This window comes from Brienomyrus brachyistius, chromosome 12 (assembly GCF_023856365.1).
Source record: "Brienomyrus brachyistius isolate T26 chromosome 12, BBRACH_0.4, whole genome shotgun sequence".
In the NCBI taxonomy this organism is placed as follows: Eukaryota; Metazoa; Chordata; class Actinopteri; order Osteoglossiformes; family Mormyridae; genus Brienomyrus; species Brienomyrus brachyistius.
Window position 1 is genome coordinate 7,003,592 of NC_064544.1, and position 18,013 is coordinate 7,021,604.

Genomic DNA, 18,013 nt, shown 5'->3' on the forward strand with positions numbered 1-18,013 from the left:
GAAAGACCTTCTGTGGTTCTCAGCAGAGCTTGAAGGCAGGAGCGTTCAAAGGCCACGGTTTCCTCAGGTATGCCTCATGTCACACACTGCCCCCTGGTGGTCACTCCAATGCCCTGTATGTGAGCTTGGAAGCTGGGCATCCCCGGGATCCCGCCCCAGTGCCCCCCTGGAGTGCGGTAGGACATCCTTGCGACACTCAGGCACACTAGAGGTGCTGTTGTCATTTATGAATGATGTCATATGGAAAAGAAAAATATTTAACACATTTTTTAAAGTCAACTGACAAAACAAAGACATAAATATCTTTAGAAGGTCACAACCATATTCTCTATCGGAATGGGAATCCCCCTGGACTGGTATGTATTTTACAGGAATTCTGCAGTTAAACTTCAAAATTCAATCTGAATTTTAGGCCATAAAATGTCTTAAATATGATTTTAAAAGTCTAAAAAATGATTAGATAATGAAGTCAGTGTTGCTTTTGTAAAAGTGCATGAATTTGTCTTGCAAAAAAATTGTGTTGAACACCCTGTGACAAAATTACTAAACAAAACCAGCATGGAATCACTAACCACTAAGCCTGGGAGAGTGGTGATGAAAAAATGGGAGAAAGGCAGGGCTGCTTCTCAGCACATTGCGGTGAAGCTCTGTGTGCAGGCTGACCTAAGTTAGATCTGAAGGCGGGTGTGACCCAAAAAAAATCACAATCCATAAAGCCAAATCTGCTAAACATCTATCCATCCATTGTCTGCCGCTTAACCGGGGTGGAGTCGCAGGGGGAGCAGTTTAAAATACACTGCACATATCCCCCACAGCACCCCCTGCTGGTGGTGTCCAAACCCCATCTTGATATGCCTGGCCAGGCCCCAAGGGTCGAGCTCCTGGCCCAAACCTGGCTCCAGAGTGAGACCGCAGTCTCCCCAATCCATGGTCCATAATGTTATCCATGTGGTGGTTTCTTAATCACGCTTAATCTGGCCGGAATAGTACTGAAGCTACCATACCAAAAAATACACAGTACCTGCTGTGTAAAGCACCCAAGGTGAATGGCAAGACTAATGGTGCTTTTCCACAGGCATACAGGCACTGACCCATACCTGAGCGCTACCGTTAAGAGACTAGTTACAGCTCACTTTGGTTTAACACAGCAGAAGGTTCAGTTCGGTAAAAGTGTCATCTGGTTTGGAGAGAGACCATGACACGCAACTAAAGAGATGCTTATTTACTGTTCACATGGGGTACACCATGATTTACTATGTGCTTATTTCCTAATTCTCTAACATGTCTTGGGGTTTATTAGGGAACTAAACACTAGCAAAGGCACAAAGTAAAGGACCACAAGGGGTCAAAAGTAAATGAGAGAAATCAAGAAGTATCTACAAAAACGTCTCAAAGGGCAACACAGGGAGCAGAACTAGAAACCCCAAAGAGAGCATCAACTCAACACATTCTGACACAAACTAACACAATCACCAAATTGGGAAAATGAATTAAAGTAAGAACTTAAATACACAAACCGAACTGAACTAACGAGAACACAGGAGAGAAGCATTAACTTAACAACCAATCAAAGCAGAGCACAGATACAAGCAACAGGTGATACAAATGAACAGGGAGAGATCACTGAACTAGGAAGATTAAACTAGAAAGTGCTAATCAAACGCTGGAAATACAAGACTGATACAAAATACAAGTACAAAAAACAAATCCTAACACAGGGAGGGTGGACCATGAATGGGAGAACTGTCATCAAACTAGGAGAACCAAAACCCAGAACTACAAACACTAGGGAACAAAAGTCAAACAAAATATAGAACAAGCAACACTGGCATGTGCCAGGCTCGAACCCATGATCCCTGACTTTGTAGACTGAGCGACATGTTCAGCCCATTACACCATGTGGCAGTTTATGGAACAGGGGAGACACATTAGGGGAGACTAGGAACTAAGACAGAGCGAGGGAAAGTCGGAACGGCCAGCAGTGCCTGCTGTGCTGCTCTCTGCACAAAAGCATAAACTCAAAGCAAACACCAAACACCATCTTTTGGAGTCACTTTCCTCTAATGCTATTTTTCCTCACTGGGTATGTGGGCTGGAGGTGTCAGACCGTTTGTGCAATTCTGTGGGAACCATAAACAGGAACATCTCAAGACCTTTCACACCAAATTACTGCAGCGTCGGTCCTCGAGCGGCTCAGCCGAGGTCGGGATCACGTGGCTGCACCCACTGATTCATTCAGACTGACATAAGATTTCGCAACAGGAATGAGGCAGCAAAAACAAGAGAAGCCTAGTCTGACGTGACTCCCATGATGCCTGTGGCAGGCAGCACATGGAAGAGCAGCAGACATGACTAAGCACCTGCTTATCCTCCTTCTCAACTGTGTCTTTGTGAGAACGCATTTATCTAGCAAGCACATTGATCCAAAGCAAAGCAGATTTTTAAGAATGCAGGGTCTGACAGTTCAGTCCCTCCCCAGGAGCAATTGGGGGTTAAGGGCTTTGCTCATGTGACTCTGCTGACCCTGGGATTAAAACCAGCAACCTTCTAATAACACATTTAGCATCCTAACCCACTGAGCCACATAATAAAAGAATAAAAGCAGTGAATGGGTAATTCTTTAATTAGCTGCTATATTATGTATCTGAACATTATGAGTTTCATTGCCTCTTGTATGTATTTTAACAGAAACAGTTGGGAATGAGCATAGCGGTAAAACCTGGCACCTTCGGCTTCTATGATTATCGTCACAGAAACCAAAACGTGTTACACATTTTCTCGGTTACTTTGGACAGTTTTTCTAAACAGTCTTGAGGTTCTTTCATCTGCTTGTGAATTTCTCAAAACAGTCTGTATACTGCAGCACAATAGTTAGGATAACCAGGAAAAGTAAGAGATTCATTCAAAACCTTTCATTCACTTTGTTTAAAAATGGAGTGTTCATGTCAGCCATTTATCCAATGCCCCTGAAACGTGAAACCTCTGAATCATTACCTAGACACGTACCAGTCAAAATGCTAAGTCATGCTGTCGACATCAAGATGTACTATGGAACTATTTTAAGAATTTAAATGTGTCAGTTATTGCTCAATTTAGTTCACTATCACTTCTCTACAGTCAGTTGAATTTTATTGTGCAGCAAACCATATGTACTCATGTCCTAGAAACCATTACAAGGTCTCTCACCGGGGTCTTTCTCTCTCTCTCTCTCTCTCTCTCGGGTGTGTTAGAGACCCGAGCCCTTGACTGTCTCTCTCTCTCTCTCTCTCGGGTGTGTTAGAGACCCGAGCCCCTGACCGCCTCTCTCTCTCGGGTGTGTTAGAGACCCGAGCCCCTGACCGCCTCTCTCTCTCTCTCTCGGGTGTGTTAGAGACCCGAGCCCCTGACTGCCTCTCTCTCTCTCTCTCGAGTGTGTTAGAGACCCGAGCCCCTGACTGCCTCTCTCTCTCTCTCTCTCGGGTGTGTTAGAGACCCGAGCCCCTGACCGCCTCTCTCTCTCTCGAGTGTGTTAGAGACCCAAGCCCCTGACCGCCTCTCTCTCTCTCTCTCTCGGGTGTGTTAGAGACCCGAGCCCCTGACCGCCTCTCTCTCTCTCTCGGGTGTGTTAGAGACCCGAGCCCCTGACCGCCTCTCTCTCTCTCTCTCTCGGGTGTGTTAGAGACCCGAGCCCCTGACAGCCTCTCTCTCTCTCTCTCTCTCTCGGGTGTGTTAGAGACCCGAGCCCCTGACCGCCTCTCTCTCTCTCGGGTGTGTTAGAGAACCAAGCCCCTGACCGCCTCTCTCTCTCTCTCTCTCGGGTGTGTTAGAGACCCGAGCCCCTGACAGCCTCTCTCTCTCTCTCTCTCTCGGGTGTGTTAGAGACCCGAGCCCCTGACCGCCTCTCTCTCTCTCTCTCTCTCGGGTGTGTTAGACACCCGAGCCCCTGACCGCCTCTCTCTCGGGTGTGTTAGAGACCCGAGCCCCTGACCGCCTGTCTCTCTCTGTCTCTTAGATGTGCTAGAGACCTGAACCCCTGATTGCTGGCTGCTGCCCAGCTGGTGAATGATGCTGAGAAGCAGCATGTCCATTCCTATGTGGTCATTGTGGTCATTCTGTACATGCCCCCCCCCCCCCCCCCCCGGTTTCCTTCTGAATGAAATTCACCACGGCAAGTAAACGTTTACCAGAAACAGCACATTTATTTTCTATATAAAGTATATCAGTCAATGTACACAAAGTGAATCACTCAGAATTCTCTTCCAAGACAAACTTTTTTCCTAATTAATTACATGGACACCTCATTTTACATTCATAGTTTTCTTGATTTGGAGCGTAGAACATTGTTACATAAATAATCTTGCTAAAACAAAGGGCTAAGAAACTTAATGATTACATATGTGTAACTGATCATCATAAGTAATACATATATACAGCAGAAGAGAGGCAAGAGGTTTTGAGGAGATGACATCATTTCCTGTTTCCCATGCCCTCAGCTCCTCCCCTCCTCATTTTGTGCTTCGAAGCTCTCGGGCACTGTGCTCTTCCTTGCACTACCCAGTTTGGTCCTGTTTAGTGACTGTGTCCACTGCACTTCAACCCGGTGCAGGGGGAATCCCAGCCCGCAGACTGTCCTTACACAAGGAGCACTAGGGACAATCATGTCCTGGAGAATTTCTGACCCTGACTCTTCTTAAATGAATGATTACAATTGAGCTGTATTATGGAAGTGATGAGACAAGTGTTTGATAACTTGACTCCTGGTTTATGTGAACTTTCTGATGAAGCGCAGTTTCAGATATGCAATTTTGAGGAAGATGATGGTCATTATTAAGAGGGCGACATGGTTCTGCCAGAGTCCCCATGTTGAGTAGTCAATGCCCTGCTCTTTCAGAAAGTCTTCCCCAGTACACCTGAAGAGAAATAATTATCATTCACAGAGGATTCTTTGTCAACCCTGGATTTAACTGATCAAAAATAATTTCTCTACAGAGTTTACATTTGCAGCTGCTGGTTCACCTGGTTAATTTCATTTTCCGCGACAATTTCCTATGTGACTCTCTTTAGTGCATATGCAATATCGGCCAGTAGGAGGTGCTACAGGTCCCTTGACTTGTATGCTGACAGGGAACTCTGGCGTACAGTGGTGCCTGCGGTTCACGAATATTGTGGTCTATGCACAATTTGGTTCACGACCAAAAATTTTGTGAAAAAAATGCATTGGTTCACGTAGAAAATTTGGTTGACGAACAGATTCCTTGATCAGATTCTTTTTGTAATACTAGTGCAGCACCAGCAGGGTGCATGTCCCACAATGCCCCAGCATGTCCCCGCATGCCCCACCATGTCCCCGCATGCCCCACCATGTCCCCGCATGCCCCACCATGTCCCCGCATGTCCCACAATGCCCCAGCATGCCCCACCATGTCCCCGCATGCCCCACCATGTCCCCGCATGCCCCACCATGTCCCAGCATGTCCCCGCATGTCCCAGCATGCCCCACCATGTCCCCGCATGCCCCACCATGTCCCAGCATGCCCCACCATGTCCCAGCATGTCCCCGCATGTCCCAGCATGCCCCACCATGTCCCAGCATGTCCCCGCATGTCCCAGCATGCCCCACCATGTCCCAGCATGTCCCACTATGTCCCAGCATGTCCCACCATGTCCCAGCATGCCCCACCATTTCCCAGCATGCCCCGCATGTCCCACCATGCCCCACCATGCCCCACCATGTCCCAGCATGCCCCACCATGTCCCAGCATGCCCCACCATGTCCCAGCATGCCCCACCATGCCCCACCATGTCCCAGCATGCCCCACCATGCCCCACCATGTCCCAGCATGCCCCACCATGTCCCACCATGTCCCAGCATGCCCCACCATGCCCCAGCATGTCCCACCATGTCCCAGCATGTCCCACATGCAACTGTAAATAAAAGACTGGGTACACACACAGGATAACAGATGTGCGATAATGGGGAAATACAGCCATTAACATTAACATCAACAACAACAACAATACAAGGGTTAAGGACTGTTAATAAAGAACGTGATTTCCCCCGGCAAGCATTCCAAGTTTCCATGTCTCTCTCTACTCCCATGGTCCATCTGTCCGCCTGTTGCCACACTATATTGTTTCTACTATAAAAACCAGAAAATTTATTAACAAAATTATTATTCGGTAGGCTTGTGAATGATGTAATCGAATGTCAATGCTATCTTATGCGAAAATTTGCCTTGGTTTGCGTGCAAATTGGTTCACGACCACTTTCCTGGAACAGATTGTGTTCATGAACCACAGGCACCACTGTAATATGAACTATGTCAGAGTGACTGAGTAATTTCTGACAGTAGGTATGGAGGTACTTACGTTAAACCAGGAGTGATGATGGTGCAGTTCATTCCTGGCATTACAGTAGGTGGCAGAGGTAAATTCTCACAAAAATTCAGGCCTCTAAATTCATTTATTTGCAGGGCCTATTGTATTAAAAAAAAGAAAATATGTTATATTAATAGATATTAAACTAAAACATAGAGGTCTCATATTTTTTTCTAGGTAAATTCAGCGCTTACTGTCAAGCCGTAGCGAGTGATGCTGAAGTACTTAAACCAGGCCAGCCAGTCCATGATGCTAGGCAGGTTCACCAGAAGCCCAGAGAAGATCTGAAGCATGCGACACACACGTGACTTTCTGAAGGTTGCAATTTGTGCATTTGGCATTTCAGATTAAGGGGGGAGCAGACGGGGCTGGGGGAGGCATGCAAGTGTCTGGTGAGTGTGAGATGTCACTCACCATCATGAATACAAAGGTGATGGTCATAAAGATGTTGGCTATGGCCACCACACTCTGGTCAGCCGAGATAGCGAAGGTCATAGCTGTGGCTGTGTAGGCCACCAGCGTCACCGACAGCATGAAGATAAAAAACGCTGAGACGGTAGCCTTCAGACCTGCAGAAGACAGGGGACAAGATGACCACAGTAGAGTCACTGTCAATGTGGCCTCAACATCTGCTCAAGAAAGTGGAGAGTAGACAAGGCACATTTAAAAAGATCTCATAGACACATATGGTGTTTTCTCACTGCCAAAAATACACTGACATCATCAGTGATCCTCACAGAAAACGCAGAAAATAAGCAACGCAGCGGAAGACGATCTTATTAGTCGTAAAGTAAGCGACATGGCCAAAGACGATCTTACTGATCGTAAAAATAAGCAACACAGCCCAAGACGATCATACTGATTGTAAAATAAGCAACGCAGCGGAAGACGATCTTATTAGTCGTAAAGTAAGCGACATGGCCAAAGACGATCTTACTGATCGTAAAAATAAGCAACACAGCCCAAGACGATCATACTGATTGTAAAATAAGCATCGCAGCCAAAGACGATCTTATTGATCGTAGAGTAAGCAACACAGCCGAAGACGATCTTATTAGTCGTAAAGTAAGCGACATGGCCAAAGACGATCTTACTGATCGTAAAAATAAGCAACACAGCCCAAGACGATCATACTGATTGTAAAATAAGCATCGCAGCTGAAGATGATCTTATTAATCGTAAAGTAAGCGACATGGCCAAAGACGGTCTAACTGATCGTAGAGTAAGCAACACAGCCGAAGACGATCTTATTAGTCGTAAAGTAAGCGACATGGCCAAAGACGATCTTATTGATCATAGAGTAAGCAACGCAGCCAAAGACGATCATACTGATCGTAAAATAAGCAACGCAGCGGAAGACGATCTTATTAGTCGTAAAGTAAGCGACATGGCCAAAGACGATCTTACTGATCGTAAAAGTAAGCAACACAGCCGAAGACGATAATACTGATCGTAAAATAAGCATCGCAGCCAAAGACGATGTTACTGATCATACAGTAAGCAACATAGCCAAAGACTATCATACTGGTCATAATGTAAGCGATGCAGCTGAAGACGATCTTATTAATCGTTAAGTAAGCAACATGGCCAAAGACGATCTTACTGATCGTACAGTAAGCAACACAGCCAAAGACTATCATACTGGTCATAAAGTAAGCGATGCAGCTGAAAACGATCTTATTAATCGTAAAGTAAGCGACATGGCCAAAGATGATCTTACTGATCGTAAAGTAAGCAACGCAGCCGAAGACGATCATACTGATCGTAAAGTAAGCAACGCAGCCGAAGATGATGATACTGATCGTAAAATAAGCAACACGGGCAAAGACGATTTTACTGATCGCAAAGTAAGTAACTTGGCCAAAGACTATCATACCAATCATAAAATAAGCGACGCAGCCGAAGACAATGTTAGCGATCACAAAGTAAGCAACACGGCCAAAGACTATCATACCGATCATAAAGTAAGCAACGCAGCTGAAGATGATCTTACTAATCATAAAGTAAGCAACTTGGTCAAAGACAATCTTACCGATCGTAAAGTAAGCGACACAGCTGAAGACGGTCTTACCGATCGTAAAGTAAGCGACAGCTGAAGACGGTCTTACCGATCTTAAAGTAAGCGACACAGCTGAAGACGGTCTTACCGATCTTAAAGTAAGCGACATAGCTAAAGACGGTCTTACCGATCGTAAAGTAAGAGACACAGCTAAAGACGGTCTTACCGATCGTAAAGTAAGAGACACAGCTGAAGACGGTCTTACCGATCGTAAAGTAAGCGACACAGCTGAAGACGGTCTTACCGATCGTAAAGTAAGCGACACAGCTGAAGACGGTCTTACCGATCTTAAAGTAAGCGACATAGCTGAAGCCGGTCTTACCGATCTTAAGGTAAGCAACACATCTGAAGACAGTCTGACGGATCGTAAAGTAAGCGACACAGCTGAAGACGGTCTTACCGATCGTAAAGTAAGCGACACAGCTGAAGGCGGTCTTACCGATCGTAAAGTAAGCGACACAGCTGAAGACAGTCTTACCGATCTTAAGGTAAGCGACATAGCTGAAGACGGTCTTACCGATCGTAAGGTAAGCAACACATCTGAAGACGGTCTGACGGATCGTAAAGTAAGCGACACAGCTGAAGACGGTCTTACCGATCGTAAAGTAAGCGACACAGCTGAAGACGGTCTGACGGATCGTAAAGTAAGCAACACAGCTGAAGACGGTCTTACCGATCGTAAAGTAAGCAACACAGCTGAAGACGGTCTTACCGATCATAAAGTAAGCGACACAGCTGAAGACGGTCTGACGGATCGTAAAGTAAGCGACACAGCTGAAGACGGTCTTACCGATCGTAAAGTAAGCGACACAGCTGAAGGCGGTCTTACCGATCGTAAAGTAAGCGACACAGCTGAAGGCGGTCTTACCGATCATAAAGTAAGCGACACAGCTGAAGACGGTCTTACCGATCTTAAGGTAAGCGACATAGCTGAAGACGGTCTTACCGATCGTAAAGTAAGAGACACAGCTGAAGACGGTCTTACCGATCTTAAAGTAAGCGACACAGCTGAAGACGGTCTTACTGATCTTAAAGTAAGCGACACAGCTGAAGACGGTCTGACGGATCGTAAAGTAAGCGACACAGCTGAAGGCGGTCTGACGGATCGTAAAGTAAGCGACACAGCTGAAGACGGTCTTACTGATCTTAAAGTAAGCGACACAGCTGAAGACGGTCTTACCGATCGTAAAGTAAGCGACACAGCTGAAGACGGTCTTACCGATCGTAAAGTAAGCAACACAGCTGAAGACTGTCTTACCGATCATAAAGTAAGCGACACAGCTGAAGACGATGGCTGGAATGGTCCGCAGGGTTATGATGTCCGACAGGATCTTGGACAGAAAGTACACGGAGACCCTGTAATACCCACTGATGGACTCGTGCCTAGACACATGGGCAGGATCAGTGTTACATTTTCATCAGATATGTCAGATATGGTTGATAATATTTACCAGCAGACATTCAAGTGTATTGAACTCTTTAATTACACCCACAAACATATGTGCAAAAATCTCACAAGTGGAAACATCTGCAATCTAGGAGTGATGGGTTAGCGTGGTACAATCAGCCTTTGGTGGATTTTATATTTCTCTCTGATACAGCCAGTTGGTCACAGGTACGCACACAAAGAGTTTCCGCTCCATGATGAAAAGTTCTGCAGCGGACAGGGAACTGAAGCACTGGTTTGTGGTGATGAAGAAGAGAGTACCCATCCTGCACCAGAGAAAACATCTCAACATCAGGAGGAACATTCAAAGGCACGGTCGTTCACCAGAGAACCCTACAAAGAGTGAGCTTCAATGGCATGGGCTATACTGCTCGTGACTGACCACCCATAAAACGTTCTGTGAGGGCTGTGCTAACACAATGGACACACGCAAACGCTCATCAATCACATTAAAAACTGACAAGCCAAGCTCTTACCTGTTTTGAATTCCGCTCGGATCATCTTTTATCCCAAAGAATATGGCTCCAATGATGAGTGCTAGAAGTAGCGTGACACTGATCTGATGGAGGAAAACTGTCCTCAGAAACAGACACAGCAGACCCAAGAAAAAGCTCTAAGATGCCTTAAAGAATCAAAGTCTTAAAAATGACTTAAATGACATGCATAATCACAGCAAAGTTTAACTGAATTTTCAAAAACCAAAAGCTTTCAAATTCAATCACATTTTTCAGTTACAGCCTTTTATATTCCATTTCTGAAATTTATTTGCGATTGTGCATATGATGCATTTGGAAATGTACCCTCTTGCCAAGCATAAACTGTTTAGCTTTCCCTGCTTGCTATTTCGGGGAAACAGGTTTTAGGAAACACATCACCAGAAAGCAGCAGAGAAGGATGTCTGTTAAAACATATGGAACGACAGACACCTGCGTTGTTACTACACCTAACACTGAAGACAAACAGGAAGGTGGAGAATGTGCACCTGAGCAACAGAGGTCTGAGGATTCAGCATGAGGTTCCGGAAGGTTCTCTTCAGTACCCATCTGAATTGGTGCCAGAAGGAGGTGCTGTAAGTGATGGTGCGGGATTTGAGGCTGATGTTATGGTCTCTGCCCTTGCAGATCTTCTCCAGCTCTGCCTGGGTCTCCCTGTACTGTGTGCTCTTCTTGTACTCCATCACCAGACAGTCTTCTGTGTTCCGTCTCTGGCTGCTCTCTTCTTCAAAGTCCACGTCTGGAGAGGGGAGGGGGCGGAAAAGTGAACTGAATACATGGTGACTTCTGTCACACGTGAACGTCGTATGCACTAAATCTCAAGCAGGTCCAGTGGCCATTTCATGGCTGTTGAATGTGACAAGCAGGACCTGAACGTCGCACCTCCAGAATCGGCCATTTTGGCCAAAGCTGCAGCCGTTGAATCACCGTTGATAACGTCTAGGAAGAAATCTGCTGGGTTGTTGTGAGGCTCGCAGGTGTATCCTGGAAGACCAAGCAAGCACAACTTCACGAAATGCAAGCCCTGCCCCATTGCTCCCTGATCCCCATGGGAACAGCGTTGGCCTCACCAATGGCAGAGAAGTAGTCGAGAGCCTCCTGGGCTGGGCCGTGGTAAACCTGTCTGCCGCTCACCAGCAGAGTAAGGCTGTCGAACAGCCGGTAGATGGAATAGCGAGGCTGGTGTATGGACATGATGATGGTCCTTCCTTGGCGGGACATCCTGAGGGGGGCAAAGTGGCATAATTAGGGATCAGGGGCACCAACTGGCTCAGTGTCTGTTTGAGTAGATCCCAAATATTAATGTGACCATGTGACAGTTCAGGCCTCTGAAAAGTGAGGTGTGCAAAGGGTGCATGTTTCATGTCGAGTCTGTCAGACATGTAGGAGATGGTGTTTGTGTTCCCTGCACTAAGGGAGGAAGGTCATGACGAAGATGAGTATGTCCATGGTACTTTTTCAGCAGCAGAAGGACGGAGTTGGCAGTACTGGCATCCAGCCCCGTGGTGGGCTCATCCAGGAAGAGCACCGAAGGGTCGATGATGAGCTCCATCCCAATGCTGGTCCGCTTTCGCTCGCCACCGGAGATCCCACGGATCAGCTGGGTCCCAACCTGCAGAAATGACAGCAACAACATCATGTGTCTGCGCTTAGCAAGGGAACCTTGTGGATTGTGGGGAAACAGAACCAGCACTGCACAGGGCATGTCGGGGGAGACTCTGCTGTACCCTGGAGTTGGCGACTTTGCTGAGGCCCAGAAGCTGGATGAGCTGTTCCACCTTCTCCTCCTTCTCCTTCTCGGTTATGGAGGTGGGCAGCCTCAGGGCGGCTGAGAAACGGAAGTTCTCCCTCACCGTGAGAGTTCCCATGACAACGTCATCCTGGGGAGGGGAGGGAGGGCAGAATGCACATGGGATCAACGTGCGGATAAGGAACCGAAAGTGTGGTCACGCTCAGTGTAGTCAGCAGAAACATGTGTGCAAACTCTGCAGCCTAGGGGGCCTGCTCTCTCTCTCTCAAGCATGACTTTACAAAATTATAGTACCAGTCGGAAGTCTGGACACACCGACTGAAAATTGATCGAAGATAAGGGTCCTTAGCACACCCAGAGTATGTAAGTACTGTATTACCTTGTAAATATGCAAAGAGATGGAGTGCAGTGACAGATAACCTGGCCCTCACAATCCCCTGAGCTAAAGCCTACAGCAGGTTTGGGATGAGCTGGATCGAAGAGTTAGGGCAACATAGCCAACTTGTGCTCAGAACTTGTGGGAACTCCTTCAGAACTATTGGAGAAGCATTCCAGGTGGCTACATCTGGGAGCAGGCTGAAAGAATGCCAAGAGTCTGCAATGCCATCATCAAAGCAAAGTGGGCTATTTTGAAGATTCTAAAATTTGAGAAAATTTTGAGATGGAAATTTGAGAAAATTTTGAGGTGAACACTTCTCTTGGTTGTTGCAATACTTGATATGCATTACTTCGTTGCCTGGAGGCCTGTTGCTATAAGGTGAATAATGTAGCTAAAACAGACACAAATGCATTAAAAGCAGGGGTGTCTAGACTATTGACTGGCATTGTACATGCAGTAGAGCAGGCATACAGTGCCCGGAACTAAACATAACTCTCTCTCTGGCTGGTGATGGGACTTAATCCATACCTGAACCACATAGCCAGAGAGACACTTGAAGTTAGGGGGCTGTGGGGCTCCGTCAATCAGAACCTCCCCAGAGAGGCCAGAGGGGTCCTTTCTGGCCGCGAGGACATCCAGGAACCTTCCAGAAGAGAGCAATGAGACTCAATGGATAAGGACAGCAGAAAGCACACAGCCAACCTAACTGAGTGAACGGCAGAAGAGCTAAGGAGAGGACTGACTAAACAGTGAAACAATCACCAGCAGTTTCCTTTAAGGCTAATACTAAATCCACTGCACTGGAGTTGATCCCTGACACAGTTTGCGTAAAAGAGCAACAATGGAAAAAAAACACTTACGATGACTTCCCACTTCCTGTCGCACCCAGAATAGCATTCAGACCGGGCTTCATAACTCCACTGCGAGACACACAGATCAGAAGGCATCGTTACTAACAGCATTACTCACGTCGAAAGCTCATCTAAGGGACACACAGGTTAATAACATAACACAAGCACACGTGTGCAGATGAGGATTTATTACAGAAAAACACCAGTCCAGGGAGATAAGAACATCAAGTTACACAAGGGTAGAGGAAGGACAGTCTCTCAGCAGAGCAAAGTGTATGCTGCACTCCTCAGCACAGACAGGGAAGCCTTATCCTAAATATTTAAGATAAGTTTTTTTTATATTTTCATCTGTTTACGGACATATTCGCGGACTGATGCTTTCGTAAAAAAACACTAAAATGGCTCTGAAACACGTTACACCCTCAGGTGTATTTTTTGGGGGTCAGACACAATCTCCCATAAGCTCCCTCTCTTTCTCGATCTTTATATAATACTAATATCATTATTTACCAGCTTAATTCAGATAATAGGATTGTCCAAAGAGGTTTAATCTGAGCTGTGAAACTTTGTAAAACGTTTGTCAATCATTAACAAGCTTAACAAGCCGCAGACCTTTCATGGCCATGCAGATGCACACAGCGATCAATAATCACATGATTGTGGTGTGCTGCATCGTAAAAGCTGTCTTTCACAACCGCCCCCCCCCCCCCCCCCCCCGCTCCCAAGGGCTTCATTTGCTTTCCAAAACCCATCCGAGATATTTAAAGAGGTGACAGGTCACCTGTGCTTGTTTACTGATTCATGTACAGTAAGCAAACGGTCCCACAGCAGAGTACAAAGCCCAGGTGACCACAGCAAAAACATGACATAAATCACCAGAGAAATCACCAGCACATGTCACATATCACCACAGACATCACAGAAATCACCAGCACATGTCAGATATCACCACAGACATCACAGAAATCACCAGCACATGGCAGATATCACCACAGACATCACAGAAATCACCAGCACATGTAACATATCACTGCACACAACACAGATATCACCAGCACATGTCACATATCACCACACACAACACAGAAATCACCAGCACATGTCAGATATCACCACAGACATCACAGAAATCACCAGCACATGTCACATATCACCACACACAACACAGAAATCACCAGCACATGTCAGATATCACCACAGACATCACAGAAATCATCAGCATATGACAGATATCACCACAGACATCACAGAAATCACCAGCACATGACAGATATCACCACAGACATCACAGAAATCACCAGCATATGACAGATATCACCACAGACATCACAGAAATCACCAGCACATGACAGATATCACCACAGACATCACAGAAATCACAACAGACATCACAGAAATCACCAGCACATGTCAGATATCACCACAGACATCACAGAAATCACCAGAACATGACAGATATCACCACAGACATCACAGAAATCACCACAGACATCACAGAAATCACCATGCAAATCACACCTTATCAAATCAAGGTGTTTCTCCCTAATTCACAGACTGGCATCTCCAGTCATCTGAAGACATGCAGTTCTCCACCTGTGATCTTTTGCACGTCCTGATCCTGGATAGTTTGTTTTAACAGTTTGAATAGGGAGAAAAGCTCGACTCCCTGGGATTTTTTTTGTTGTAGATCAAACAATAAATAAATAGCCAGGATCAGATGTTAAGATACTGGCCAGCATAGTTTTCCTGGAACGGCAACTTCCATTGTTGCTCCAGAGGCTTTCATCTCAGACAATAGGGACTTCGGCCGACAATAAGAGGTCAGTGTAACGGGCATCGACTCATCAGAGTACACATGCCCAAATGAGGAGACAGGCCGCCCACTGAGGGCAGAACCCTGAAGGATTCTCCAAGAGTACAGCAAGGAGCCTCAATCCACTCTAATATGAAAATAAAAGGTTAAGTATATTCTAACAGCTGGACTTTTGGTCAGTAAAGCTCAGCTTACAATAAATATTACATGTCTCTCTGTAACCTGCTTTGGTGGATCTATTCACGTTGATTTTCTCAGAGATCTTTGGGAAAAGTCAAGGCATACAATGCAAGAACTTCAGTGTCTAGCACTGCCAACACCTTCCTAGCTCCTTTCGAAGCACTCAGACCAGTGGAGATGCGGCTTTAGCTACATGCCACCATTAGCACAAGGACTTACTTCAGCTCGATGAGAATCTCCTTGGTGTGAAGCTTCCTCCGACACAGAGGTCCAGTCCTGACATCCACCTTGTAATGAATGTTGTGGAAGCTCACCACAGCTCCATGTGGAGAGTGCCCCCTTTTCTCAGGACTTACAGAGATTCGGGAGTCTCCGTTGGAGCTGGGCTCCTCAACCATTGCGATGTTGACATCGTTGCCCCGGTCTGCCATCACTCTGGAGAAATAAGAGCCAGGCATCAATAGAAAAGCTTCAACAGATAATGTTAATTTTTTAACATATAAATAAATAGTTATGTCCCCCAGGAATACTTTGACGGGTAACTGTACATTTGAAAGCGAAATATGAATCTCTTAAATTGTTTTATCTAATTTGGACTGGTAAGTTACCGCTCCCGCACTACACAGCAAAACAGCCCATCAGCAACGCTATACTGGAGAGTAATGCTGACCAAGTGGCACTGGGTCCCCAGCGCGTTATGTACAGCATGTCACAACCAAAAAGACCGCAAAACATAATTTTTCACCGCAGACTTACATATAAAAATGTTATTTGTAAAAGCAACAAAGTTTTATAAGCCAAACCTAAAAATAAAGCAGCACGAACTTGTCAATAGTGTATAAACACACATGCTGAACCAATTCAGTTGTGCAAAACCGACTCTAGGGCAAATACTCTGCCGTTACCGAAATTGCCGAAATAATTTTAAAATTCTGAGTCAGGTAATAAATTCATAGAAACGACAAAGAAATAAGCATTTAATTAAACATTAATGTACAATTCACATTGTGAGTGTTAATGTTCCTCCTGATTCAAACGCAGCAAACACGTTTAGGGATTTCTTTAAAGCTTCGCAGAAAACCATAAAGCACATGCGGAAATGTACTTTTACAGCAGTATAAATACGTGGAATATGTTGGTGCTTCGGGTAAGTTTCACAACTGCTGTAAACCATGCACTTTTACATGAAAAATTTTACAACAGCCTATACGCTTAAAACGTATACAATCCGGCACATACATTACTCGTTATAAACTGCACGTTGGTTAGTTTAAAAGGGCATTATGACAGCGATTAATAAGATCTGTGTATTATGGCTACAGTGTACGGGGCGCCTGGCGTCGCCATGTGGACTAACTACGGGTGCCGTTACTCGGAGATTTACCGGTCTATGGGAAGTTCGGGTCCAGGTTTAGGCTCGACTCCTGCTCCTGCTTGCGGGAACTCGGCGCCGTAGCTTTTATAGGAGGTGGCGGCGTTTTACTGCCGGTCATTGTATAACCAGAGGCCGGGGGGTGGGAAGCACATTGGAGACACGCATAGCGAGCGGCACGGAAAGGAGTGGCGTGTTAGATAAGGTCCCTAGATGGACGGTGTTTATGAGACATTAATTCTTCTAGCTGTGTATCTGCTTCACAGGCTCCGCATGTACGCATTGTTATCGCTCCTTCCTGATTGGCCTACATGAAAAGCTGTAATACAGAATAAATCGCTTATTGGGATAAGCGAGCTGCTTATACCTGCCGTATAGTGCTTACGATTATAAAATCATAATTAGCTTTCCCGTTCTTACACCAGCCCCAGTCACCTGACCACCTGTGTCGACATCTATCCAGCCGAACTTTATACATGTTTTAGTCGGATTTATGGTGTGCACTCTCTATTGACACTCTCCGTTTCCCCTGGTCTTCTTTAACGAAGTAAAATAAGTAATCATATTATCTTAACTGGCTTCATATGATCGCAGGTTCAAATTTTAATCATTGCTGTTTTTGAAAAAATACGCCATGTGGACATAGGTATCGGGACACACCTTTTAATAATTGAATTCATGCCTTTCCTTCAGACCCAGTGCCACAAGTGAAATTCCTTCCCTGCTAGATATTCCATGGTCAATTGTCAGTGGTATTAATGCAAAGTAAAATGTTTAGGAACAACATAAAATTATCCACTAGGTGCCTTACCACGTAGCAGAGTGGGGTCATCGAGTGCTGAGGCACACAGTGTGTAAAAGTCGCCAACGCTCTGTTGACTTGTATCTGCAGAGTTTCAAACTTACTCTGGCATTAATTCCAGGACAAAAACTGTGCAAAGGGAGCTTCATGGAATGGTTTTCCATGGCCGAGCAGCTGTATGCAAACCTCACATCACCAAGAGCGATGCCAAGTGTTGGATGGAGTGGTGTAAAGCACACGGCCATTGGACTCTGGAGCCGTGGAACCGTGTTCTCTGGAGAATAAATCACACTTCTCTGTCTGGTAGTCTGACGGATGAGTCTGGGTTTTGCAGATGCCAGGAGAACATTACCTGTCTGACTGCATTGTGCCAGATGTAAAGTTTGGTGGGGGAAGGATATTGGTCTGGGGCCCCTTGGTTCCAGGGAAGGGAACCCTTAATGCTTCTGCGTTCCAAGACATTTTGGACAATTCTATGCTTCCGACTTTGTGGGAACAGTCTGGGGAAG

General features: G+C 45.8%; 1 protein-coding gene across 2 annotated transcripts; it reads right to left on the minus strand.

The window, feature by feature from the left end:
* Nucleotides 1-4,158: 4,158 nt before the first annotated feature.
* On the minus strand, nt 4,159-17,033 carry LOC125705166 (broad substrate specificity ATP-binding cassette transporter ABCG2-like). 2 transcript variants are annotated; one of them, XM_048971586.1, is made up of 16 exons: nt 16,715-17,033; nt 15,550-15,765; nt 13,347-13,406; nt 13,015-13,129; nt 12,085-12,237; nt 11,812-11,969; nt 11,428-11,579; nt 11,240-11,341; nt 10,846-11,096; nt 10,340-10,422; nt 10,040-10,129; nt 9,675-9,799; nt 6,772-6,926; nt 6,552-6,641; nt 6,349-6,455; nt 4,159-4,889 (listed from the first exon to the last, which is right to left on the minus strand). In XM_048971586.1, the coding sequence occupies exons 2-16, from the start codon at nt 15,759-15,761 to the stop codon at nt 4,742-4,744; spliced, it is 2,001 nt and encodes a 666-aa protein (XP_048827543.1). In that variant the 5' UTR covers nt 15,762-15,765; nt 16,715-17,033; the 3' UTR covers nt 4,159-4,741. The 2 variants fall into 2 exon arrangements, with proteins under 2 accessions (XP_048827543.1, XP_048827544.1); XM_048971587.1 differs by lacking the exon at nt 16,715-17,033 and adding an exon at nt 16,328-16,372.
* Nucleotides 17,034-18,013: the final 980 nt, after the last annotated feature.

Bases quoted from the DNA above. Each gene is read 5' to 3' on its own strand.
- LOC125705166 (XM_048971586.1), bottom strand. From the start codon at position 15,761: ATGGCAGACCGGGGCAACGATGTCAACATCGCAATGGTTGAGGAGCCC. The intron at 6,927-9,674 runs GTAAGACAGTCT...TGTCTTCTGCAG, and splicing joins TGTCGCTTACTTTATGATCG to GTCTGAAGGCTACCGTCTCA. The intron at 6,456-6,551 runs GTAAGCGCTGAA...TTAATACAATAG, and splicing joins TCACTCGCTACGGCTTGACA to GCCCTGCAAATAAATGAATT.